This window comes from Chlamydomonas reinhardtii, chromosome 9, assembly GCF_000002595.2.
Source record: "Chlamydomonas reinhardtii strain CC-503 cw92 mt+ chromosome 9, whole genome shotgun sequence".
Classification (NCBI taxonomy): domain Eukaryota; kingdom Viridiplantae; phylum Chlorophyta; class Chlorophyceae; order Chlamydomonadales; family Chlamydomonadaceae; genus Chlamydomonas; species Chlamydomonas reinhardtii.
In genome coordinates this window covers 5,243,759-5,269,789 of record NC_057012.1, presented here as the reverse complement: position 1 = coordinate 5,269,789, position 26,031 = coordinate 5,243,759, and the positions used below count along the sequence as shown (strand labels likewise).

General features: G+C 61.4%; 2 protein-coding genes across 3 annotated transcripts; one reads left to right on the top strand and one right to left on the bottom strand.

The window, feature by feature from the left end:
- The first annotated feature begins 17 nt into the window (after nucleotides 1-17).
- CHLRE_09g399663v5 (uncharacterized protein) lies at nucleotides 18-19,913 on the top strand. Of its 2 annotated transcripts, XM_043065946.1 has the most exons (50): nucleotides 18-513; nucleotides 996-1,063; nucleotides 1,345-1,378; nucleotides 1,486-1,528; nucleotides 1,983-1,995; nucleotides 2,148-2,198; nucleotides 2,353-2,426; nucleotides 2,644-2,793; nucleotides 2,965-3,027; nucleotides 3,547-3,653; nucleotides 3,776-3,878; nucleotides 4,106-4,198; nucleotides 4,452-4,586; nucleotides 4,912-5,028; nucleotides 5,247-5,372; nucleotides 5,589-5,735; nucleotides 5,970-6,064; nucleotides 6,232-6,381; nucleotides 6,848-6,992; nucleotides 7,177-7,318; nucleotides 7,471-7,616; nucleotides 7,798-7,859; nucleotides 8,048-8,180; nucleotides 8,403-8,580; nucleotides 9,193-9,401; nucleotides 9,660-9,824; nucleotides 10,069-10,239; nucleotides 10,431-10,506; nucleotides 10,631-10,752; nucleotides 10,870-10,965; nucleotides 11,173-11,309; nucleotides 11,564-11,724; nucleotides 11,969-13,162; nucleotides 13,274-13,437; nucleotides 13,553-13,657; nucleotides 13,849-13,965; nucleotides 14,414-14,466; nucleotides 14,665-14,720; nucleotides 14,942-15,068; nucleotides 15,397-15,518; nucleotides 15,787-15,953; nucleotides 16,261-16,809; nucleotides 17,080-17,307; nucleotides 17,498-17,599; nucleotides 17,709-17,775; nucleotides 17,932-17,972; nucleotides 18,171-18,329; nucleotides 18,569-18,648; nucleotides 18,914-19,031; nucleotides 19,270-19,913. In XM_043065946.1, exons 1-50 carry the CDS (start codon nucleotides 398-400, stop codon nucleotides 19,564-19,566), a joined length of 7,374 nt encoding a protein of 2,457 aa, XP_042921357.1. In that variant the 5' UTR covers nucleotides 18-397; the 3' UTR covers nucleotides 19,567-19,913. The 2 variants fall into 2 exon arrangements, with proteins under 2 accessions (XP_042921357.1, XP_042921358.1); XM_043065945.1 differs by lacking the exon at nucleotides 1,983-1,995 and having other exon boundaries at nucleotides 1,486-1,541.
- Nucleotides 19,914-19,915: 2 nt separating this feature from the next.
- CHLRE_09g399626v5 (uncharacterized protein) lies at nucleotides 19,916-26,027 on the bottom strand. The gene is made up of 13 exons (XM_043065943.1): nucleotides 25,850-26,027; nucleotides 25,469-25,660; nucleotides 24,983-25,090; nucleotides 24,468-24,778; nucleotides 24,097-24,233; nucleotides 23,736-23,833; nucleotides 23,461-23,544; nucleotides 23,060-23,239; nucleotides 22,540-22,635; nucleotides 22,343-22,432; nucleotides 22,005-22,129; nucleotides 21,770-21,833; nucleotides 19,916-21,516 (listed from the first exon to the last, which is right to left on the bottom strand). The coding sequence occupies exons 1-13, from the start codon at nucleotides 25,994-25,996 to the stop codon at nucleotides 21,352-21,354; spliced, it is 1,797 nt and encodes a 598-aa protein (XP_042921356.1). The 5' UTR covers nucleotides 25,997-26,027; the 3' UTR covers nucleotides 19,916-21,351.
- Between the last annotated feature and the right edge of the window lie 4 nt (nucleotides 26,028-26,031).

Here is a 26,031-nt window from a genome sequence, read left to right as displayed (position 1 = left end):
TCTCGTGCCAGCTCGTGCTTTGCAGTAAGGCAGCAGTACTTGGGCAAAGGGGTTCGTGCTCAGCCCACTCTACCGGGGCTCCTTAGGCGCATGCACCATTTCCGTGCTTTATCGCTGCGACATTACAAGAAGGGACAATCCGACCAAGCAAGGGTGCCTCCCCCCAGCTGTCTCAGGCATAGACTGACAGGCCACGGGAGGGCGCACTCGATGCGGGATGTCGGCCTGGTCGGCCACGCCATCGAAAAGAATGCCAGGTCAAGGCTCACCTATACCCTGTAATAACGACATACGAGGAGGTACATCCTATCAAAACATAAGTACCTGTCAACGAGACAAGGAGAAAGCGTTGCAATGCACTTGACAAATAGCGGCACGTAACCCTCGCCGCATCAAAATGGCACCTAAAGATGATGATGGAGCTAGTTCAGAGCGCAGCGGAACCAGCGGAGCGGATACGGCGTCGCAAGGCAGCAGTCACAAGTCGGACCTCAAGGCGCTGCGCCGCGAAAAGTAGGTTCGTTTCTCCGCATACTCCGCATATCTTGCACCTGAGTGGAATCGTGTGCAGAGTTGTACATTGTTCAGCATAGCAGGGCTTGGCATGCCAGGACAGCGTGGGGGACGGGTTCGACGGAACGATGTGCCCAAAATGTCTGACAAGGCTCGCGCGCGGAAAGAAGGTGCAGATGCGAACATGCACGTTGCTGTGGTGGCTTCCACTCGGCCTCGGTCGTATGTTTCGGGGCCGCTCCACAGCCTTGTTCACACCTGAATGCCCACGCTTTCGACCCTCGCCAAAGGAGTGGTCCTTCGGATTTTTTATACATGATGGCATTATTACCACCTGAACACATATAGATTCAACACATAGAAGCTCACGGGTACTTGAGCCGCTCCCGCGCCACGTCCATACAGCGGGTAGCCAAAGCCCCACGCCAAACCCCACGTGGCCAACCCCACCGCAACTTACTTCTTCAACACCCCTGCCGCAGGCACGGAAATGAAGAGGAGCAGGATCTCTTGGAGCAGAAGAAGAGCTTCATAGAGGGAGTGTACTCATGTGCGTTAGGGAGGCCGACAAACAAGGGGTACAAGGGTTGTAGCAGCATGACAAATCCGCATCTGTGCCAGCTAGGTCCAACAAGAACAGGCCTTGGGCAGGGACATTGCGCGTATCTGGGGGAGGCACCCAAAACCCAGACGCTTGCGTGTGCGGAGGCGCTTGCATGCCACGGAGTGTAGCGCTTGCGGGTGCTTAACAGCGCTTGAGGCTGTCGTGTTGCCTGGCCAACCTGACGAAGCGGCGATGTCAAGTCGTTTCCGTACACGCGCACACGACAGGCATGTACACGCTGGTCCGCCAGTCGGCCCTCAGGTACGAAAGGTGGCTGATGAGGGTTGGGGTGATGAGTTCCCGCCGCCTGTTTGCTTGTAGCTTGTCCTCAAACAGAATCCGTCCGCAATCATGTCCTGCACCCGCAGTAGCTGGAAGTTCGCTGTCCTGAAGATTTTCCTCGAGGGACTGGTAAGAGAATTGGGTTACACGGTTTACACTGCGGGCCACGCTGGCGCGGTCAGGGGAGCGTGGTGACCCCTACCTGCGCGCAGTCTTGGCCTCTTGGGTGTGCCAACGTACGGTACAGAGGGTCAACCGCCGGTCACCCACCGTCACCCATCATCAAACGTTTCCCGCTTGTGGGCGGCTCGTTTAGGCGGCGCCGTAGCGGTGTTGTTGCGTTAGATGGGTAACAGAACAGGGCGCTATGCTGTTTGTTAGGCTTGGCGGAGCGACTCGCTGCGTAAGCCAACGCCGTGGCGTGTCACTTTCAGCAGAATGTTCGGCAAGAGCATACGGTGCCGGGACTTGCTCTTGTAACCAGCACCAAGCTGCCCGTCTGCCACGTATAACCCGTACAACTAAACACACACCGCCTTTGTTCCTGCTCCGTCGCACGTGGCTGGGATTCGCAACATCGCAGATGGCATTCATTGGTGAGTAGCTAGTGGCAGCGACCGGTACGGTCCGAATGCGGAGCAACGGATGGATATTGACGTGTTGCGAAGCTCTATTTGTCGCCGTTCCCTGACAACCTCACCTGCCTACCGCTTAGTACTGGACACTGACTCCGCCGTCTGCAATGCAGTCGTGTTCAATCCCAGCATGGCCGCTTGGGTGATCGACACCAACAACCCAGGTGTGCGCCTCGCATCACAGCAGCTACCCGGCCCCAGACACACTGCCCGGCCCCGCCGGCCCCAGACACACTGCTGCACATGCTGCGCATGTCGCTCCCAGCAGGTAGCATTGAGCAAGTACTCATATGCGTCATTGTTTATTCATGTCCGCAGTGTGGCAGATCGTGCGCTGGGTGTTGTGGCGCAGCCCCATCATGCGCCTGTACGGCTACGACACCTACATCCGGGTGCGGGCTGGGAGGAATGGATGTGGCATGATTGTTCAGCCGCAAGCCGTCTGCGGGAGGCGCCAGCTAGTCCTGAGATCTACTGCTGCCACCCTACCTCTTCACGTCCCGTTCGCCCTTCCTTCTTGTACCGCTAGCTATCTGCCCCCCTGTTCAAGAGTGGTGTCGGCTTCGCCCCTGTCCCCTAATAACCCCTCCTGCTCCACCGCACACGCAGGTGATGTACGTGATGGTGGCCATCGTGTATCTGGCGGTGCTGGGCCTGGTGTGGCTGACGCTGGCCATGCGCAAGCAGGAGCAGAGCAAGTGGCTCAAACATGCCGCCGTGTCACTGCATGTCCTCTTCGACCTGGTCTTCATAATGCTGGTGGGGCGGGGCGGGCTAGGCGAGGCTGCTGAGCGGGGCTGCGGGGTGCGTGTGGGTACGCAATCTTATGGCAGGGCACATTGCCTTTTGTGTTTGGTTTACTGGGCTGGTATTTACAACCCCCCCCCCCGCCCCCGACCGCCCCCCATCCCCCCGCCGCCCTCCCCGCAGTATGTCTCCTTCTTCGACTACTTCGTGTTCACGGCCAACTGCAACTTCAGCGCCCCAGTCAAGGTAGGTCATGGTCGAGTATGTACATGCATTGTGTGCTATCGCCATTGCGCCTTCGTGCTCGTGGTCAGAGCAGGCCGAATGGTGCAGGGAGATGGAGAGCGAGTACCGTACTATACCGTACTGGAATTTCTTTCATAGGGCAACATGGTTGCGTGGCCGGCAGGTGGAGGGCGAGGTTCCATCCACCCACACCTTCGGTCTTAGGCCTACCTCGCCTGTGTGCACGCACCCCACGCACCCCACGGCACGCTTCTTTCTTACCAGGGGTCGTATCTTGTTTTGGGGGTAATGTCTAGCTCCAGACAAAAACGGCCGGGTGGCCGCCGTCTTTTGTCTGGGCACATGGCGGTTTGGGGGCTTTTCCATAGGAATTCGGACAAAACCCGCCCCAAACCCGGGCCAACAAAGTCTCGCCCCAGACATTAGCCCCGAGGAGGAATGTCTAGGAAACGGCCAAAATGGCCAATTAATGTCTGGAGACATAAAGATAGGAGCCCTGTTTCTTACCACGCCGCACAGGACCACGTGTACTTCGTGGGGGTGGAGTGCCTGAAGATGCCGCATATTCTGCATATGGCGGTGGCCATCATTACGGCTGCTTTGTTCTTCTGCGTGACAGCGCTGCTGTGAGTACCCTACCGCACCTTGCTTGCGGGGAGGCAGGTTCATGTCAACATGCATTGTCATCAGTGGCCATCCTTCAGCAGCGTGTCACACCGCCTCGGCGCCTGAATCGTGCCCCCCACAGGTTGGTCGCCTCGTCCGACCTGAACCCCGTCAGTCGCGGCTACCTGGCCTCACCCGCCGCCATCACGCGGCTGCGCATCCTGGCAGCCAAGGCCTTCTACGTGGTGAGCCTATCTACCCGTTCGTTGTAAATCTACTGCCGTACTTCGGCGCTTTGTCAAAGGAGCATGGAAAGTACCGTAGTACGGTAAGATTCCGTAGTGCAAACCAGGCATCAGACAGGACGTAGCGACACTGGCATAGGGGTGGGGGAATGATGGCAGCCCCTTTTACTTCACCGCGCACCTCATCACTTTCACCACCACATACACGCAACACGACCTGCCCACAGATTGTGGCGGACGACATGCAGTCGTGGCCCAAGCCGCAGGCACTTTTCTTGGCGGGGGCAGTGGGATTCATCGTGTACTGGAATCTGAAACGGGTGTGTGGGGTTGGGGGTTGAGGGTAGGGGTCGATGGGAGTGCCGCGCCACAATGTGCCACCCACTGCGCACTGAACTGTCTGTGGGCGTCACGAGGAGCATACATAGAATGCATTGAGTTTTACCGTGGAATACTGTATGCATTTGCGGACATCATTGTCATGCTGAAGCACGTGTCATGAAAGCGCGCATGCCGCTCACCTGCCCACACACTCCTGACTCCTCGCTCCCGACTTCCTCACCCGACAAACAGGTGCCCTTCTACCGGACGTACGTCAACGGCGTGTGGACGGGCATATGGTTTGGCGTACTTTACACAGCCCTGCTGCTTGTGTACATCGCCTTCGGGCATCACAAGAGCGTGGACCAGCGCCGCGTGGTCACTCTGGTGCGCGGGTGTCTGGACGGAGGGCGGCGCAAGGGGTGCGTGCACGCGCGCGTGCACCTGGTGGCCTGTCTACCGTGTCTATGTACTGCTCGCTACAGACTTGGGGCGGGCGCATTGTCTTCCTGTGCTGTCTCCACCAACTTTGATGCCGCAATTGTTTGATGTGCACGCGAGCAACGCTTCTATCATGACCCCCATCGTCCCCTGTAGCCACGCTTGTATGTACGTCAACCGATCTTTCAGAAACTCTTGAAAGAGGCCGGAACACGCTCGCCGATGTCAATTACGCACGCATGCCCGTGTCCTCTCACGCACGCACGTGCAGTGGGTCCTGTACGGCATCTTCCCGGTGGTCGTGGGCACCTCCGTGCTGAGCTATTGGCGGGCGCGGCTGGCTCTGCACCCAGCTTCCAAGTTCGAGGCGCTGGAGCCGGGCGTCAAGGTGCGTGCGTGTTTCTGCGTGGGATCGATGAGGAAAGCAAGTAAGACACGCAATCCCCGGGTCGCATCGGTCGATGCGCTGCCCACGCCCTCAAGTAGTAAATGATACTTTATTGTAATCGGTCCGCGGCCCTAGCCAGCGGGGATAGATTTGCTCTCGGTCACACCATCCTTGCACACACTGCCACGTAAGCACACATGCGTCGGTCCAACCTGCAGATCTCTAAGGTCCACAAGTTTGGGGACCCCATGGAGGTGGAGGTGCTGGCACGTGTGATGCGGCAGTACAACAATGACGGCGACGTGACCGAGGAAGCGGCGGCGCTGGGGGAGAAGGTCGTTCGGGTGGGCAAGCACGCCGGCCGCCTGCCCCCGGCCTCCCCAGTGGCCCTCACACCCATCGCCCGCCTTCTGTCCTCTCACTCGTTAGCGCTCGTTACCCACGCTCGCTTGCCCCTTTGCTGCGCGCCTTTCCTTGCCCTCTCCCCGCCCCGTGCTCTGTTCGCATTTCTCCACAAATCGATGGCTGCCCATGCATGCATATGCACCTCTTTTACGCAGGCCGGCATGATGGTGTTCCCCAACAACCCCACACTGCTCATCTTGTACGCCAACTTCCTGCTGGAGGTGCGCAAGGACGGCCCCGCCGCTCGTACGCAGCTGCAGCTGGCCAGCAAGCACTCGCCCACGCTGCTGCAGCGATACCAGGTGGGTGGGGGCGGACCTGCGCGACTTCATAAGGCGGCGTGTGCTCGTGTGCATTCCGTCCCGTTGCTCACCAGGCGGACTAAACGGGTTGACTGCTTGCCGTCGGGCCTCCGCATTACCTGATCTGCGTGCGTCGATGTGTCTTACGGTACGCGCGGACCCTGATGTTGTCCGGATGCTCACCCTGCCCCATGACGGGGACCTACCCATCCACGTTTCCTGCCTTCCTTCCAGATCTTCTGCACGGGCGAGGCCAGCAAGAAGCTCAAGGACAGCCAGGACGGCGGTATGGACCTGCAGGCGTACATTGAGTTCCGGCGCAACTTCAGGTGCGCGCGTGCGTGCTTTGGTGTTTCCTGCAAAAAGCATGTGGCAAGCCGGCTCAAGATAGGATGCGCGCGTGAGCTAGTCCCAGCTGTCGCAAACCCACACGCAACCCTGGAAATCCTTCCTTGCCGCCCGGGTGTCCTGCCCCCGTCTCCCACAACATGCACAGGGCGGTGCTGCGTGTGCACAAGGAGGTTCTGCTGCTGCAGGCGGAGCTGTGGCAGCTGATGATGCGGTCCGTGCTGAGGGTGTCTGACGTGGACAAGGCGCTGGAGGACCTGGAGGCGGGCAGCCAGCGCGCACACCAGGTGTACAAGAGGTGCGGCGGCGATGGCAGGGGCAGGGGCAGGGGCAGGGGCAGGGGCAGGGGCAGGGGCAGGGGCAGGGGCAGGGGCAGGGGCAGGGGCAGGGGCAGGGGCAGGGGCAGGGGCAGGGGCGTAGAGAGGGGTTGTAAATCCCAGCCCAAACTAAACCAAGCCCAAGCGAAACTAGCGGAGCACCGGCTTAGGCGAAAGGTGCAAGCGACAATACTTGTGGGAAGGGGCCGAGGCGTCGTGGAGAGGCAGGGCGAGCGGTGCCCGCGACTAATGTCGCCGCTGGTTCGGTGGCGCGCACAACGGCACAGAACATGGGGCGTGGAGCAGGGTGGAGCGAAGGGGGAGGGACCACAGTTCTGCGCAAACCTGCTGGGGGAGGGCCAGCAACAGAGCGGGCGCGTTATGCAAGGCCTGGGTAGCAAAGGAAAGGGCAGTGGTCAGTGCTGTGCTGCTCGTGGTTGGCCGCAGGGTGCTGGAGCGCTACCCCAACAACGGCAAGCTGCTGCGCTGCTACGGCAAGTTCCTGGAGGACGTGAAGCACGACCCCGCCACCGCAGCCCGCGTGTATGGCGAGGCCTCGCGCAACGGCGGCGGCGATGCCATCCTCAACCTGGTGCGTGCGTGCTGGCCCATCGTGCCCGTTACCCGCGGACTGCCTTTTGTTTGCAGGAAGTTGCCGGATGCTCCCATTCCCAAGACAGAATTTTCTCCCGCAACATCTCGAGGGCTTCTGGCTGCCAGTGACCGCACCTTGCTCCCTAACGCAGCTTGCTCCCTACCCAACCCATTCCCTGCAGGACCTGTCTGCCATCCAGTCGGCCGCCGACAAGCCTGACTTCCTGACGTCCATGTCCATGGAGGACGACGCCGTGATTGTGATCAACGCCGAGGGCACCATCATGATGTGCAGCCAGGCCGTCAACAGCGTCTTCGGATATGGTGGGTCGCCGGGCCATCCGCATACGGCAGCACAATGGCAACAATTCGTGCTATCCTGCGTTGTGTGGCGTTATGGCATGGCGTTATGGCATGGCGTTCCGCACGCGCCCATTTCACATCGTTCTGGCTTTCCCACTCCATTTATGCTGCAGCCAAGAACGAGCTGGAGGGCATGAACGTGAGCCTGCTGATGCCGCAGCCCTTCAGCCAGCGCCACCCCAGCTACCTGTCGCGCTACGTCAACGGCGGCGAGCCGCACATCCTGGACACCGTGCGGGAGGTGGTAGGGCTGCACAAGGTGCGTGCGTGCGCGCGGACATGTGCGGACGTACGTCCATATATGCAGCCTATGGCTGCCTATGGGGAGGTTGAATCGACCAAATGCGTGCGTGTGCATGCACCTTGTTTGCTCGTTCTCTTGGCCCTTCGCTGCCTTACCGCACGTCATCCATCAAGCAATTACTTTCCGCTGCCCACAGGACCGCTTCGTGTTCCCGCTGTCGCTCTGTGTGACCAAAATGAGTGGCACTGGCACCGACAGGTGAGGCAGAGCCTGCATCGCTGTGCTCACCAGAAGCCCCAAACCAAGCGCTTATTCATGTATGTGTATGTGACCCAAGCCAGTGGCTCCGCCTCCCAATCCCGTATCCCCCTATCCCCTTCCTTCATCTCACCCTCTGTCTCCACTCCATCTGCCCCTGCCCTCACGGCCTGACCTTCTGCCTGCAGTGTGTTCCTGGGTGTGGCCCGCCCTATGGCCTCCAACAGTCTCAACGTGCGCGCCTGGATTGCGCCGAACGGCGTGTTCCTGTGCGGCGACACGCAGTTCGCGAGCATGTGCGGCATCGCCGAGTCAGAGCTGGTGGGTTGGCTGGCATGTGGGAGGGGGAAGAGAGGCGCTGCGGGGCTGGTGCTGCTGGGCTTGGGTGTTAATGAGGATGTTGGGCGGACACTATGACATGGGGTGGGGTTGGGTGTGTCCAGCAGGTATCCTCTCAGCCTCCATCCACCCGCTGACTTCATCACATTCACGGCGTCCTCTTCTATGTTCACCGTCCCTGCGCACCCTCCGTGTCCGTTCCAGGTGGGCTGTACGCTGGAGGGCATTTCGTTGACGGCGGCGGTGGAGGTGCAGCAGCTGCTGGAGCAGTGCCGGGCCGCTAGCGAGGTGGAGCTGGCCTCGGGCGTCATTCGCGCCAGCCTGGTGCTGCGGCACCGCTACATGGACACAGTGCCCGTGGACGTGGTCGTGGGCATTGCGGGTGAGGACAGGGACAGGGGCAGGGGCAGGGGCAGGGGCAGGGGCAGGGGCAGGGGCAGGGGCAGGGGCAGGGACAGGGACAGGGGCAGGGGCAGGGGCAGGGGCAGGGGCAGGGGCAGGGACAGGGACAGGGACAGGGACAGGGACAGGGACAGGGACAGGGACAGGGACAGGGACAGGGACAGGGACAGGGACAGGGACAGGGACAGGGACAGGGACAGGGACAGGGACAGGGACAGGGACAGGGACAGGGACAGGGACAGGGACAGGGACAGGGACAGGGACAGGGACAGGGACAGGGACAGGGACAGGGACAGGGACAGGGACAGGGACAGGGACAGGGACAGGGACAGGGACAGGGACAGGGACAGGGACAGGGACAGGGACAGGGACAGGGACAGGGACAGGGACAGGGAGAATAACTACACTTGGTAGTGGCGAAGCCACTGATGACTAGGGCTGACAAGCCCTAGCGTAGAGGGGTTTGGTCAGAATTGACAAGGCAGCGAGGTGGGTGGCCCCCAAGTCTTGGAACCGTGACCCGCACAGACTTGCTGACGTACACACACGCACGTTACAATGCCCCGTGTCATCTGCGTGTTGGCTGCTGCAGGCACGGACGCGCAGCGGATCTACGTGCTAGACTGCACGCGGGCCGACAAGGCCACCAACGTGCTGGTGGTGGACCACCACATGCGCCTGCGCTTCGCCTCCACGGGTGTCAGTGCGCTGCTGGGCTACCCCGCCCGCAGGCTGGCTACCATGAGGCTGGACCAGCTGCTGCCGGCGCCCTACAACACCCTGCACGCCAAGTGGACCCAGGTAGGGCGCGTAAGAGTGACGCTGCCGTACGTGAAGTGCATGCAGGATTGCAGATGCCATGCAGCGGCTGTGGTTTGGGTGAGAGTGCAGCGCGGACGTCACGTTGCGAAAGGCGTAGATGTGGGCATGGGCGTGCTTTCTCTTCCTTATGCAGCGCGGGACGGCGGATGGCTTTGCTCCTTTTGGTTGCGGTCTGCTGATGGCCGGGCTGATGCTTGTATCATGGCCTCGCGGCCGCTGCTGCTCGCTCGCTCGCAGAACCCGCCACCCAACATCCCGCCCACAAGCTGCCGCGCGGGCAAGGTGGTGCACCTGCTGAACGAGGCGGGCAGTGCGGTGCCGGTGCGCATCAAGGTCAGCGCCGCCACAGGCAGTGGCGGCGGCGTCAATGATGCCAACATCGGCGCGCTCAACGTGGTGCAGGTGCGTGCGCCCGCTGTGAAAGCCTCATGGATAGCTCGGCGGGATAGCTTTGTGTGTCGGCAGATCTGCTGTTTAGGTGGGGTAAGTTGCACAGCGAGCGAGATGCGGCAAGGGAGGCCCGGCCGGGTACACGCCCCTTCCGCACAGGCCGAACAGCTGTTCAGTTTTGTGGCACCACTTGTGAGGCCTCAAGTACATGCGCCGTGGACCCCCTATTACTATCCTGCCCTTGTTACCTTAACAGATCGAGAAGGTGAGCATGGAGGAGCAGCTGGAGGAGAAGCGCTGGGTGCTGACAGCCGACATCCGTGGCCGCATCCGCTCCGTGTCGCGGCCCGACTCGGAGCTGTTTGACTTCGCCGGGGCCGACCTGGTGGGCTGCAGCCTGTGCGATACCATCGACATCTTTGCCGAGGTGCGCGGGTGGGCGCCTGCGCAGGTTATAAGCATACTGCTGGTGGCGTCACTCGCGTCAGGGCGCCCAGCATGCCGCGGATTGCTGTGGCAGGCAGGGCGTCGAGCAACTCGTTTTGAAATAGGGACTTGAGGTGGTGTGGTCAGCTTTGCAAGAAGTTTCCTTACTGGCCCCGTGCTCTCCTGCTGTAGTGGCGTGAACGCAACGGCGAGAGCCAGCTGCAGCTGCTAATGCTGGCGCTGCTGGACAAGGAGCACGAGATGCCGGGTGCGGGCGGGGCTGGGATTTGGAGGCTCTTCGAGCCACCCGCTTAGCCCACCGACTTGCGCTTTCGGCAGTTGCTATTCAGTGGCACGGCCAACCAATGCTCTCTCGCTCGCCGCCCAAACAGGAACCTCGTGGCGTGTGCGCGTCCGCGCGCCTGCTACCGTGGCGGCCCCGCACCTGCCCGCTGTGCCTGGCGCCCCTGGGGTCTCCAAGCATTCCATTGCCTCCAAGTCCGCGTGCCTGCAGGTGTGCATGCACTACGACTGCTAGCCGCATTACCACGCGTTCCTTTGTTAGGACCACGCACGCTCTGGATGATAGTGACGCCCTGTCATGTCGTGTCCCTCCCTGACCCACATACAGGTGGAGCTGCACGATGCGGCCGAGGCGGGCAGTGCCGCGGACGGAAGCGAAGCCGCTGGCAACGAGGGCGAGGGCGAGGGTGCCACGCTGGTGGCGGTGAGCGGGTCCAGCAGCCGTGCCCTTTGACCACACGGATGAACAAAAACATAAAGCGACGCCTAACATTTGGGTTGCGTGGGGCAAAAGACCAGAAGCAGGCGGATAAAACATCTCCCCACCTGGCTTGGGTTGTTGTCTGTCACAAGCCGCCCGCACACCTGATGCTGTCCATGTGTTGATTGCTGCATGCTTCTGGCCGCACAGGTGACGCTGTGGCGTCGCGACCTGCTGAGCGGCGTGGTGGAGCTGGATGAGGGGCTGGTGGTGCGGCGCGCCTCGCCCATGACGGGGCTCATCGTGGGCGTGCCCGCCGGAGCCATGATGCGAAAGCCCATCCAGAAGTATGTGCTAGCTTACGTTCGACTCGGGCAGATCACTGACACGTGCTAAGGCCGCAGCAGGGTTGCTTGCATACCGGCGGGGTCCTGAACTGCTTCTCGCATGCCGAACGAGCGTCCCGCACACGCAGCCACCTGCCGCAACCGCTTACAGGGACACAGCACCAAACAAATCCCCCTCCCACACACACACCTCTCCACATCTCTGCCGTTGCCCCACCCAGCCCCGCCCCGTCCCTTCCCGCCCCTACCTGCAGGTTCCTGGACATGCCCATCGACATCGCTTGGGACGACCTGGTGGCGCAGTTCGCGCGCAAGGGCCACGGCACCAAGCAGCGGCCAGCGCTCAAGGGCGCGGCCAGCTCGCGCGGCACAGTCAGCCCCGTGATGCCCTTCATCGGCCCGCACCCCGACACCGGTGCGCCTGCGTCGTCATGCTTGCAGGGTGGCTGGGATGACAAGGGGGCTGCGTCTTTCGGGCACCCTCGCCGTCACGCATGCCATGTGCAGGCGCCGGACGGAGTCTCATTTCCGAAAGGGGTGCTCTGTGCATACTGTTGGTTGCAAGGCCAGGGGCTCTGAGCTAGCTAGCTGGCGTGGTTACCTACACAACCTGCGCCGTACGACCTGGCGTGCTTGCTTTCTGCATCAACGCACCGCAGGAACCATGAGGATCCTGACGCAGGGCGTGTCTGTGCTGGCGCCTGGCGGCCGCCCCAAGATCACGCTCACGCTGCACCCGGACACCACATTTGCGGGGGCTCACGCCAACCTCATGCGCGTCCTGCACCTGGATGGCGGCAGCCAGGACGGCGCAGCAGGCGGCGAGGCCACCGCCGGCGAACACAGCGCCGCGGCCGGCAATGGCGCAGCCACAGCTGGCGCCGATGCGCAGCGGCAGAGGAGCATGCGCAAGTCCATGAGCAAGAAGGCGACGGACGCCAGCCGGGATGAAGCGCCAGCTGCTGCGGGCGGCAACGATACGCCGACACGCGCGCCGGCGGCGACCAGCGACGAGGATGGCGAGGATAGAGATACTAACGAGCAGGGCACTCCGAAGGTGGGCATCGTGGCGGAGAAGGGAGAGACGGCGGGAGAGACGGGTGACAGCGATGAGGACAGGCCGCACAGCGAGGATGGCAGCGGCGGCGTGAGCGAGGACGCCAGCTATGCGGGTGGGGATGGCAGCGGCAGTGGCAGTGGCGACGGCGGGGGCCGGCGCGGCCGTCGGAAGCCGCGCGTCACGAACGGCAGCAACTGCAGCCGCGATCTGGAGGCCGAGGACCAGGCCAGGCTGCACGGCAAGGCCGCCTCCAAGTCCGATTTCGTGGCCCAGTGGGTGCGCACCCTCACCAAGAACACCAGCGGTGCGCTGGACCCCTCCGCGCCCAGCCGCAAGCCATCGCTGGCGCTGGGCGCTCCGCCCGGCACGCCGCCCGCGCCCGTGGCAGCGCCGCCGGGCGGGCTTGGGCTGGAGCTGGCGCTGGCGCCCATTCCCGAGGACGGCGTGGAGGGCATGACGCAGGCGGCTGTGGCGGCCGCTGGCAGGCAGGCAGCGCAGGCGCAGCCGGGTGCCATCGGCGGCGGCTACATGAAGCCTCCGCCGTTCGGGCGCATCGGCTCCATGCTGGGCAATAGCGGCCTGACGATGGCTGGTGTGCAGCAGGTGACCGCCTTGCCGATGCAGCAGATGCAGGCCGGCGGTGGCAGCGGTGGCGGCAGCGAGGATGACTTCGGAAGCGGTGTGGGCAAGGGCGGCAAGGAGGACAAAGCCGGCGGCAAGGGCGAGGACTGGGAGCATGGCAGTGAGGCGGCGTCTAGCGCCTCAGGCAGCCAGGCGGCCAGCGGCTTCACAAGTGAGTAAGCTGATGGCTGTTACCTTATAAATCCTTCTGGGGTCCGAACCGTGGGTCCGAAGGGGAGGGCGTCGCCCGGTTGACCACATCGCGAACATGTTGCATGTGCAGGTGTGACGGATGCCAGCGGCGCGGGCGAGCTGGTGATTGACTCGCGGCGCGGGCGGCTGCTGAAGGCGCTGCAGAAGCTTGTGTGCGGCCCCATGCTGATGGAGCCGCTGGAGAAGCTGCGCAAGCACACCTATGCCATTTTCCTGCTCATGCTCATTACACACGTAAGCGTTACATTTTGCGCGCGCAATCATTGAACTGACGAATGCCGGCCATCGGCCTAGCTAGCCCTGGTGCATGCACGCGCCATGTTTAGTTACGCTCCCGTGTCGTGCACAGGTGGTGACCTACGTTGTTGTCTCCAATGAAATCAAAAGCGAGCATCATGACGTCAACCTGGTGCACCGCCAAGCTCTGGCCATGGATCGCTCGCAGCTGATTGCGGTGAGTTCACACGGCGTGCGCGCGTGGACTTGTGTGGCGTGCTAATCCGTACTGGTGACACTGCCGCGTGCTTGGAGAATCCACAACCATGGCAGGCCAAGATGAATTGTACGCATAAGGAAGCCCTCTAGCTGTCTGCGTCTCGAGCGCATCGAGCGAGTGCGTGCGTGGATGTGTGCCTTACCGGGCAGGTGCGCGCCATGATGGGCGCCTTCTGCGAGCGGCCCAACGTGACGCTCAAGGTGTCGGTGTGCGCCAACACCCTCAACTACACCATCGGCAAGCTCCAAGAAAACATCGCGCTCATGGTGAGTCGCCGTGAACTACACTCTTGTGTGGGCAGGTGAGGGCTGCGAGAAAGGATCCAGGCAGCAGGCAGCAGCAACATCACGCTGCTGGAACCCAGCCGCACACGAGGGAGAAAGACAGATAGCGGCTTCCACTTCTCTTTCGCGCTTCCCCCGCATGGACAAACACAGCCATCCAGTCACTAAGTCAGGTGCTGGCAAGGCAGCAGCAGATACAGCAGAGTCGCATTTCGAAGCGTCCCCACCCCCACACAACACCTCTTGTCCTGCACAGGAGAACAATATCGCAAGCACACCAGCTATAATAGGATCACCTGTTTGCTGGCCTTCTGGATTGGCGCGATCAATGTGCATAACGCATCCAGTTGATCGTACGTTGTCGCACTTCCCTTGCGCGCACACACTGGCCCCCCTCCCTTCCCCTTCCCCTGCCCCTGCTTACACGTAGGAGGCGCATCACCAGTACGTATACCTGGGTGACAATGCCGCGGCCACAACCATGTAAGTCATCGCAGGCCGTATCTTGAGGCTGATTCATTCATGCCTTGCTTGAGGCCGGCGGTCTATCTAGCCGGCCATGGTCAGCAGTAATGCAGATTGTAACGATGTATAGTGATCACCCGGACCTGTGTCTGGATCTGCTGACTGCGTCCACGTCTCCCCCGTCTATCAATATTAACACTGTACATACGTGCGCAGGCTGATGGACGACGTGTACAACATCTGGACCAGCAAGAGCACCGCCACATACAACAGTGAGCCCTTGCTGGTACCGCGTTGCTTGTGCAGTAGGGAAATGGGTTCCGCCGTTTGCTCAGTGCGGCTTACCTGCTGGCCGTCACCTCATCATGCTGATGCCGCGCGCATGCATGCGGCATCTGGCCAGCTGCAGTTGGTTTTTCACCATAGGTCTGCCCATCCATCACCACGCAGCACACATTCGTGCCCCCGCGCCTTGCTAACCCCTCCTTTGCAGCCTTCCTGGACACAAGCCCGCCCCGGATCCAGGCGGCGCGTGCGGGAGTGTGGGTGCTGGGCAACCGCTTCATCGCGGCGGCACGTGAAGCTGTGTACTGGCTGCCAGTTATCAAGGAGCAGTACAGGTGGGTGCGGATAGGGCGAGGGGAGCGGGGCCGTGCTGGGCGGGGGATGGGGCAGCATGTGCTTGCGTACGGCGGGGCTACTTGCGGCTCACCCTCACCAGCAGACTGAAGCTGTCCAGCCGACTGCTGGGGGCATCTGAGGCCAGGGCATCCAGCTTTCTCGCATCCGCCGCGTTCCCACACGGAGCAACAATAATGGGTTTGATTGACGCCTAGGACAGGCGATAGCCGGAACGGTGTTTCTGTGAGGGCTAATCGCGTACGTACCGACCTTAGCGCTTCTTTCTTTTTGATGTATGCTATGCCTTTTTGCTTGTGATCACCGCAGGCTGCACCGCACGTTTAACTTCCTGGTTGACAACGGCATCGGACCGCTGTTCGAGGTGTATGCCAAGAGCCTGGACCTACTGGTCAACGCGGCCTGGAAGTCCGTTGATCGCCTCAGGCTGAGTAAGTGCCTGTAGTGGCACGCAACTGGCGGGTCAGCCGGTCACAATGCGTGATGCTGGCTTGGACACACACCCTTTCTCCTCTCTCTTTCCAGAATTCCGGTACTGCTGCTCGTGAAGCTTCCGAGGTTCAGAATTGCGTTTCATGAGCGAGACCTCTTATCACGAGTCATGCATTGCAGTATGTTGCCCTGCCGTGATCGCGGCAAGTCGCCAACTTGTCTTTCATCCTCGCCCCTCTCCACCCTCGCTCCACCCCTGCTCCACAGCCCTGATTGTGCTGCTGGTGGTTGAGGCGCTGGTGATCCAGATGTCTTGCCTCGTCTACGAGTGGGTGCTGGTGCAGCGCCTGGAGTCCTCCCGCCTGGTCGCCATACTGGCCATGCTGGGGCTGCCCGGACCCATACTCAGGCAGCTGGCCACCAAAGAAGCAAAGGTGTGTGCATGCTGCAATGGACGGGTAGGTGCGCCTGCACGTGTATGTGGGGCGCCTGCTGCCTAGCTGGATGTGGTGTGGATGATGCGGTAGGCGGGGTCTTGGCCGGCGGGTGGCAGCATTCGGTGAGGTAGGGTTTGGGGGAGGGAACAGCAGGGTGGGCTCCCGAATGAGATAGAGGCGTGTGCGTGCACATGCACAGTATGTGTGCCCTGCTGCATACAGCATGCTTGTTTCCAGCTCCTTACCTTGCCATATACACACACACACACACACACACACACGCACGACACACACACACACACAGATCCTGGAAGACGACGATGATGATGAGAGCTGCGATAACGACGAAGAAGAGCACCGGCACGCCCAACCCGCCGCCGCTACCGCCACCCGCGGTGGAAGTGGAGAGGCAGATGCAGTCCCAGGCAGTGGCACACAAGTGCAGCAGCCAGGGGTCGGCGGCGCTACGGCCCGTGACATGTTGGCGGCCGGAGGTCGCTCCCGGAAGCAGGGCATGCCTGCGGCAGTGGAAGACGATGACGAGGCGGCGGCCGCGCCTTACGGGTCCTTGCCCCCCGCTGCAATGAAGAGCGTGCGCCACGCTGACAGCGGTGACGCCGCCGGTGGTGGGGCCAATGGTGCTGACGGCGCCGTGGCCCGCCGCCAGTCACGGCTGCTTCCTGAGAGCGACCCAGAGCTGATGAAGGTCAAGAAGCCGGCTGGTGCTGGTGCTGGTGCTGGTGCTGGTGCTGCCCGTACTCCTGCTGGCGGGGATGTCTCTGAGCAAAAGGATGACGTCTCTGCGGCGTCGGACAGCGATGACGATGGCAAGCCCCAGAACCGTGGTGCCAAGGTGCGTGCGCGTGTATGAGTGCGTGAATGCATGCTCATCATGCGTGTTACATGAGCAACGTACGTATGATGAATTGGACCCTAGGACGGCTGAGGGTTCCAGGGCTAGGGTTCCAGGGTCCCAGGGCTAGCAGCGTGGCCTAGGCCAAGCCCGCTTGTGTTCACAGGAAGATGCGCCAGAGGGGCACGGACAACACGATCCGACCCCGTCAGCTTACAGGCCCTCTGCGCTGTGTCTCTTCCGACTCGTTGCTTCACACTGCTCATGCAGATCAGCAGTGGTGGTGGCATGCTGGATGACGGCGGCGCCCGGAGCCGCTTGGTCGCAGGCAGTGGCCGTGTGAGCGGCCGCCGCGGCGCGGCCGCCCGCACCATGCGCGGCCTGCGCGTCAACGGCAAGACCCTGCGGCCGTCCTTTGTCAATGTCACCAAGTTCATGCTCCCGTTTGTGGCTTGGAACATCGCGCTGGTTATTGTGTACGCCATTAGTCTGGTGCAGGTGCGTTTCGCGCAGCCCTTATCCGCCAGCTGTCGTGTGCCTCGCTACTCCAAACCACGCGCTTGTTGGGGCTTGATGTGGGCTAAGCAGCCAGGGGCATAGCTTTACGCTGTTTGACTGCCGCCACCGCGGCCTACGCAGCTTCCCTAGCTGAACAATCATGCCGGGTCTCGCCGTTGTGTCCTCGCAGCTGGAAGGCCTGCAGGGCCCGCTGGCGTCTCTCAACATGGCCAGTCACATCATCTACCGCTACACGCGCGTGCGCGCCATTGCCTTTGGCTACGTGTCCCAGGTGAGCGGGTGGGAGCTTGTCTCGGCATGAATGCAAACCTTCGTTCCCACGCGCCGGCGGCGGCCTACCTGTGCTTGATTTGCGTGCCCGGTAATGAACTCTTATGCAGGACGAGGACGCGTCACGTGACATCTGGCGCGACATGCTGGCCACTGAGCTGCGCTACTTTGATTCGGGTGCGTGGCTGGTGTTTGCAATTAGCGTGGCCTGGGCCTAAACCGCGGCTGGGTGGCAGTGGCAGTGGCAGTGGCAGTGGCCGTGGCAGGGCGGACCTGGCATGCGATCAGCACCTCACATATTTTCCTCTGCCCGGCCGTCATTCTATGTTGCAGAGTACAATGCGCTCATGTACGGCGGCACGCCCATAACTCAGGTACAGCGTGCGGTGCGATGCCGTGTGGGGCAGCTGGCGATGGAGCGAGAGGCTGGGTGCGGCCCAATCCACCGTCCGGTAGCCTTTGCTTGGCTCCTTTCATGCGCATCCCATGACCTCGTTCCCTGTACTCCCTACGTCGCCCTCCCTCCCTGGTGTCATGCGCTGGCTCCCGCACATGCCTGCCTGCCGCCACAGACCTCCGCCGTGTTCAACCACCCGGTGCCGCCCTCCACCTTCTTCTCCTCCGCCTTCGCCACCGAGTTCTTCCGCTCCAAGCGCTGCTTCCGCTTCGACCAGGAGGCATGCCTCAAGCCCGGAGACCAGTATTACGAGGTCACACACAACGGCCTGGATGTGAGTACAGTAGTGCGCGTGTTGACAACTGGATGGCGGGGGCGGGGGGGGGGGGAGCAGGGCGCGGGAGCGGGGCTACTGCTGCAGCGGTGAGGCGCTGCTATAACAGCACTGGGTTCATGCGTGTGTGCCATCCAATGCCACGTGGACGCCGGTATACTTGTGGGACTCGTTCTCTCTTGCACCGCTGCGCGCTCACTTCGTCACTGCATGCACCGCGCCTGCCTGCCTGCGCACAGGTGATGGTTCGCCGCATGCTGGCCGAAATGCGGTTGCTGAGTGAGGACGCCGACGCCGATGTGGCCTACACCAGCACACGGTGCGTGCGTGGGGACTGCGTGAGTATGGGCTGGGAAGCGGAAAGGCTGCCGATGCTGCCTTGACTAGAACGCCGTGCGTGACAAGAAAGCCGAGCTGTGGCAATGCGTCATGGCCGCGATCACATAGCTGTATGCACAGAGTGCGGCTGTTTGTATATGCCTTCGCCATCTGTGTAAACTACACTTGCCCACTTAGTCTACATGCCCTCTTTCCCTTGCCCATCTGTCTACGCCCACCTGCCCACCTGCCTGCCCGTCTTGCAGGTACTTGTACATGTACCATGTGGGCGCCCGCGACCTGTACGAGGGGCTGCAGCAGGCGGCGCAGCTGTTCGTGGACTACTCCATCAGCCGCTACAACCAGGTGGTGGACATACACACGGTGAGCGGGGATGGGCGTGAGGGGGATGGAGGCGGCGATACAGATGTAGGGGTGCCGTAGAAGGGTGGAGGTTGGGAGAGGGGCTGGGTGGAACTGGGGCGGGGGCCGGGGCCCGGGGGGCCAGCACGCAACGTGCAGGTGAGGAATCACCACATCACCACGTGTACCCCGACCCTTTCTCCTTACCTCGCTCCATTAATTTCTGCCCCTCCCGCACCCTTAATGCGCCAACACACAGATCTTGCTCATCTGCACCATAGTGGGCATCTGCGCCTACATGGTGCTCATCCTGTGGCCGCACCTGGCCCGGCTCAAAGCAGACGCCATGCGGCAGAGCGCGCTGCTCAGCCACGTGCCACCGGAGCTGGACGTGCGGGCTCACGTCAAGGCCATCTTCAGGCGCGCACAGGCGGGCGGCGGCAAGCGCGGCGGCGGCGGCTTCCGGCTGCTTGGAGGTGGAGGTGGCAGGAACGCCGGTGTGAGCGGAGAGATGGTGGCGGCAAGCGGCGCATGCGCGGGCGGCGTTGGAGCGTAAGGTTTGGGGCAGCCAGCAACTGCTGCTCTTCGGGAAACAGAGATCCTCGGACAAATTCATACGCGATAAGGTGGCATTATCATAACTCTCCAGTCTGCAGCAGTAGAGTCAGCTCGTGGAATGCTGTCCGTACAATTGAGTCCGTACATTGATGAAGGCTATTTGGGCAAACTACCAACCGGCGGACGCACGCCGTAGATATCGAAGATCCATGGTTTGTAGGTTTGTGTGCTTCCTTATGCACGGCCATGTTTCCTCCCGCTACCCGCGTTGTCTCCCTGGGCAGTGTGCATTGTAGCGGGGCGGGGGGGGGGAGTATTCTTGGAAACTATGGTCAGAAGTATGGTATGGGTAATAAAGAGAGTGGTTGGCCAACTGGGTATGGACAATAAGTGGTTGGCCCCTTTTCCCCCTGAGACCTTTCTTATCTTATCGATTTATGAGCGGAGTAGCTTCGATGTGACAACACCAGTGTGTGTTGCTAAACGGCGGAGCTTGTGGTTACTACCGTATTTCGGGAACCCGTGGATCCAAGAAGCATCTACGGTAGCAAGTGCTTTCCACTGATCCAAGCATGTCCCTAGTACGTGCGTGTCACTTGCAAGTAGCCTTTCATGCACCAGGTGGTTCCTCATTATGCCTAGGCATCGATGCCTAGCTAGGGCATTGGTACAAGTGCCCAGCAAAATACATGGATGGGTGGTGTCTTGATGAAATAAATGGCGCAGGTTCCAGCTAAATGGACACGTGCAGAGGTGTGGTGGTTATTGGTGGCGCTAGCAGAGTTTTGCTACGGTTATTCCACCATTACTTAAGACAAGCTTAGAAGTACGGTACGCAAGCCTACGTAGGCTTGTAGCAACCGGTGAATCAAGGCAGCAGCACGGTGCAAATAAAGTCTGGTGTGGATTGGGTAACCTGCGCACGTACGTACGGCACACGGAATTAAGGTTGTCTAAGTATGTGTAATTCTTCGTGCTGATGATAGTAAGGCATGTGCGTTATTGCTGATGATTGGTAAGGATGGGGTCCGAGCAATGGACGAATGCCATACGGAATGTGATACGGAATGCCCGTACAACCATACCCATCCTTACAGTGCCCTCCACGGGTGCGACATGCCCCCACGGTAATAGGGCCATCCGTGGCTCTCGCCAACGCGGCGTCCCCACACGCCGAAGCAATGTGTGGAGTTTGCGCCTAGAGCAGACGACCACTCAGGACGTGTGGCGGTTTGTATAGGGCGTAATTAAGAGGACTAAGGCTCAACTGAGACGATGAGCGCTCGATTTGTGGTCGCATCAGGGTGACTGGGCCTGGGGCGCTCGCGGGACCCTCAGCTATTCAGTGCATGTTGCTTTTTGCAGTTGTAAAATGCACGTTCACGATGGCAAGAAGTGCGCTTCCGCTAGTTTTGCCCGAGGCCCCGAGCATGGTCGTGCTTGCCGTAGTCCCAGCATCCCCAAGTGCCCAATCAATAAAATACCATGATAGCCCCTGTATAACATGCATGTGCATGGTCCCAGCTGCTGTCTACTCAAGGCCTCTTTACTATGATTTCTGCATCCCCTGTCGATGACTCGCTAACTCGCTTCGCTCCTAGTCTTACCATTCCATGCACCACAGATCACCAGATCACCAGAGGTGTCCCATACGGGTGCACCTGCCCGTCACTTTCGTAGTGAAACACCTGCAAGCCCGGCTCCTTTCATACAAGGTATCTTCGCTCTACGCAACCTGCTGTCACTCATTTGCCGGCCCGCTCGGCCCCGCTAGCATACGCAATCAGTTTCCGCGCAGCTCCGCCGCCAGCGCAGCTGCCGCCAGCTCCTCATCCAGGCTGTCGCTGCTGGACGACGACGATGACAGGCTGCTGTAGGCGTTCACCTTGCGGACCAGTGACTCCATGGTCCGCTCCTGCTTGTAGGGCGAGGCCGTCAGGCTCATGACCTGCGATGGGGGACGTGGATGGTTGGCCGACGGTAGGGTGGAAGCGGTCGTCGGTGGGTGGGTGGGTGGGGGCGACAGAGCGATGCTGGCTACACGAAAAGTGGAAGAGAGGCATGCGAGTACGGTAGCGGCAATGTTTGTAGGCTTGGCAGATCCAGGCAAAGTTTGGCGCCATTTTAAAGTGACGTGACGTGCAATATGGTTTACGTGTGCACGCTATCCCGCCACATGTCATTCGCACCGCATCACCCACCTGCAACGCGTATTCGATCTGCCCGCGCTCCCTGGACAGGAACTTGTCGACTGCCGCGCCGAGCCTGTTACAGTGAGTGAAGCAGGCACGAGCGCTACTGGCGCATGCATTGGACGTGGCGATGCACGATTATTAACACCCCGGCCCTGGTCCTGGCCCCGGCCCCGGGCTAGTCTAGTGTCGGAGGGGCGCCATACTTGGTCAAACCAACTTGCAAGTCGCCGCAGGCACGCACCTGGGGTCGCGGATGTAGTGGCAGGAGTAGGTGAGCGAGGGAAGGTAGCCGCGCTGCAGCTTGTGCTCGCCCTGCGCGCCCGCCTCCACACGCGGCAGCCGCCGCTGGATCGCTTCATCCAGTGCCTGTCCATAAAACAGCGATGTGGGCGGTCAGTCGCACCGCAAAGTGAGCAGCAACCGTTGCCACTCACGCCCCCATATCGCTTGTCAGCCGCAAGCTGCAAGCCTGGTACCTTCCGCGGTACAGCAGCGGGCGGACAGACGTGAGCTGCCTTGGCTTACACCCCCGGCCCTATCTGTGATCCCCTCTCAGCAAAACCCCCTCTCCCTTCCCACCTGGTAGTAGCACAGCTCGAAATGCAGGTTCTTGACATCCCGCCCGTCAGCCACACCCCAGTTGCGACCAAACAGAGCGTGGCTGCCCACCTGCGGGACCAAACGCAAGCTGTCACATGCGTGTACAAGGCTAGGGGATGTGCAGCTTACGCATCTGGTCGCACCACTGCACGAGAGCCGTAGCCATTGGCACTTACCAGGTTGAGCGCGGCCGCTACCAGGGACTGTGCCTCAGGGGCGGCACCAGGCGAGGGAACGGCAACACCTGCGTCCGTGGCCGCAACCAGCAACACCTGCACACACGCCCGGGCATCGCGGATGGACGCTTAGTATTGACAGCGACCTGAGCATTCAACTTGTTCCGTGTCTCCCAGATCTCCAGCCCACACCACCCATGCCAGCACTGCGGATGGGCGCCGCATGATATGGGCACATTACAGTCGGACATGGCACTCCTTAAGCGCCATGTGCTGCCCGACCTGATTTGTCGGGGATCGCGAGCCTATGCGCCAGCACACCAGTCCGGCCCACAAGGCCCAGGTGCCGACACGCTCCCTGCCGCCTGACATGCCGCCCACTCAGTCTCCTGCCCTCCCCCAACCCACCCAGCCCATCCATGCCACATGCTACTGGCATAAAGCGCACGCCTCAGCCACTCAACACCTGCCCGGCCGCCCACACGCCACGCCCGCCCGCCCGCGTGCACATTCTAATCACCTGATCGGGCATGGTTGCACCCAGCTGCTGGAAGAAGTCGCGTGTGAGGTAGGCGTTGCCCCACTTGCGGTCCACCGTGGACAGGTAGAACTCGTAGAAGCGGTCCCAGTGGGCCGCAGTTAGCTCGCCGCCGCGCAGCCGGTGCACGGCCAGCCCGGCCTTCTCAATGCTCTTGCGCTCCTGTGTCAAGAGAGCACATACAGTATACACAGCGAAGAAAGCGCGCGCATGTGGTTGTGCCAAGATGGAGGTTACGAGCATCCAGCGCAGGTCATTTGCAGCGCGCGCAGCGATGAGCTTGGGCCCGAGCAGGATTTGCAAAATGCACACACATGATAGACAAACGCCTGCAACTTCATCTCCCGTTGCAAAGCTGCTGGTGGGCCCCAGCAGGCGCGCACCTGGCGAATGCTCTTGCGCTTGGACTGCTTGAGGTCGGCTAGGAAGGCGTCAAATGACTCATAGCCGGGGTTGTCCCAATGGAACTGGTGGCGATTGGGGTGTTATGTGGATGAGGCGGAGGGTCACAGCAAGGCAAAGAGGTAATTAACATAATCTTCCGTGTGGATGGCACTTTGGACTGTACTCGCACCAGGATCATCCACTTCATTGGCTTGGCAAAGCCGTATCCGGCCCAAAGCATCGCAAGGTCCAGTAATTTCGCCCCAGGACACACCTGCAGGCCCAGCCGCTGCTTGAACCCAAGCTCTGCCAGTGCCGCCCACTCCTCGCCGGTTGTGAAGGTGAGGTGCACGCCGGAGATGTCGCTCTGATCTGCGGTGGCAGGAGCAGCCACAACCTAGGCTGAGCTGCTTGCCACCAGCTTCGCTTCATATCCCAGTGCCAACGCGCATACCGGTACGCCTTGCCCATTCCTCCACCCGATGTGCACCCCGTCCTCATGTCCCTTTGCCCCAACCCCCGCCCGCCTCTCCCGCTCGCATCCGAACAGCTCCAACCTCCTGTCCCCTGCGCCATTCCGGACCTGCCACGCTGGACCCTCCACGCACGTGTCCCGATCGCCAACACGCACGCACCTGCCATGCTGATTAGCGCCCTGCCCAGCGCCCGCACCACAGCCGCCCGCTCGCCCAACCCCAGCTCCCCCGCCACCAGCAGCCGGGACCCGGTCACAGGCGTGAAGGGCACCGCGGCCTGCAGCTTGGGGTAGTAGCTGCAGGGCAGCAGAAGCGGCAGGGGCGGCACCGGCGCTGAGCATGCAGCAGGGATCGGGGGTGCACAGCGGGCACCCTACCGCCAGCAAGTACACAAGTCCCCGAGCAAGGACGCGCACGCCCCGATGCCAACACATTCGAAACACAAATGCATCGCAAGAACTGTTCTCTGTGTTCGCTCTCGCCCTCAAACACACAGCAAACCATGATTGCCGTGCACGCTCCAGGCTCACCGGAGGCCCAGGCGCGACGCGAAGTCAGCCCAGGACGAGTCGAACACGTACTCGCCGTACGAGTGGCCCTTCAGGTACATGGGCACGCAGCCCAAGAGCCGGCCCCTGCTCGCGGCTGCCCCCGGCGCTCCCAGGCTCGCGGAGGTTGAGGCGCTGGCGCCGCTGGCCTGCCGCTCGCTGTCCACCCCTGCTGCGGCCGCTGCTGTGGCTGTGGCTGCTGCTGCGGCGGCTGGCTCCGAGTCCGAGTCGGCTTCTTCTCCCGGCAACTCACGCACGATGACGTGTTGGGGCAGCCAGCCGGTGCGCGGGCACTGCGGGCATGAAAGGTGCCAAAGGCCCGGTGGGGTAAGTGCGAGTGCTGGCGTTGCTGTCAATGCCAGTCAGGAGGTTGCCGGGTTTCGCCATGGCTGGGTTTTAAGCTCGAAGAATGGATTGTGCTACCTGTGCTGTCCTCCTTTGAGACTCCTACTCGCCCCTGGGACCCCTACCCTCCGCCTTGGTACCCAGGCACGCACCGCCGAGCCGCTCTCCTCCATGGCGTGCAGGAAGCTCCACAGCAGCGTGGGGTTTACCTCGCCGCCCGAACAGGTGCGAACCACTGCATCCCACTCGTGCTGCGGCACCTGTGCGATATGGGTCGGTGGAATGTGGTGTGTCGCGAAACAGCCGGCAAGATAGGCAAGAGAGGCCACGACGCCAAGCGCGCAGAGTGTTTGGTGCTTGAGCAGCCGGGTGCAAAACACGCAGACCAAGCAGGGATCCTAGGGCTGTGTGCAATGCCAACATGCCTGGGCGCACTGGCTTCGGTCCTACCGCCATGAACCGTTTGCCCCTCCCACGGATTGCAGGTGTCCAGCCTGGCATACAAGCGACGTGAGTCGCGAGCCCAAGCCACCCGGCCCATCAACAATTGCTGTGCTGAACATCACTGACCGTGAAGCTTACTGAAACCCACTGGAACTCACTACCCTGCCTGGTTCTACCCTAGTACGCAACCTCACCTTGCTTATGCTGTCCACCACCCGCACCTCCATACGTATGGAGCTGCGGCCGCGGCCACCCTTGCTCCTGCCTGCAGGCAACCCCGCGGCCGCAGCGGCAGAGCTGCTGGCGCTGGCTCTGCCGCCGGTGCTGAATGCATCGGCACCAGCCTCTTCCGTGCGGATGATGGTCTCAGTGACCGGGTCCGCTGCCTTCAAGGGACAGAGCGGCCCCCGCAGCGCAGCGGTTGAGCAGGGCATGGACACTGGGTGCATTAGGGTTTGGCCTGCGCAGCCTGTGTCGCACAGGCTATGCGCCGCTACCGTGGTTGCGTAGCCATTTCACTCTGCGACTATTCCTTATTCGACCAGCCAATGTGCTTCGTCATCCGTCCTCCTCACCTGCAGTTGCTTTGACCTCCCAGTCAGGCGCTGGTTTACAGCCTTGAGTAGGCCAGACAGCGATGGCAATGCGCGCACCGCTGTTTTTGTTTTGGCTCCTCGTGGAGCTTGCAACGCAGACCCTTGTCCAGCGCGCGTGCTCAACATTGTGCTGGTTCAGTTATACCATTCAGCAATGTCCA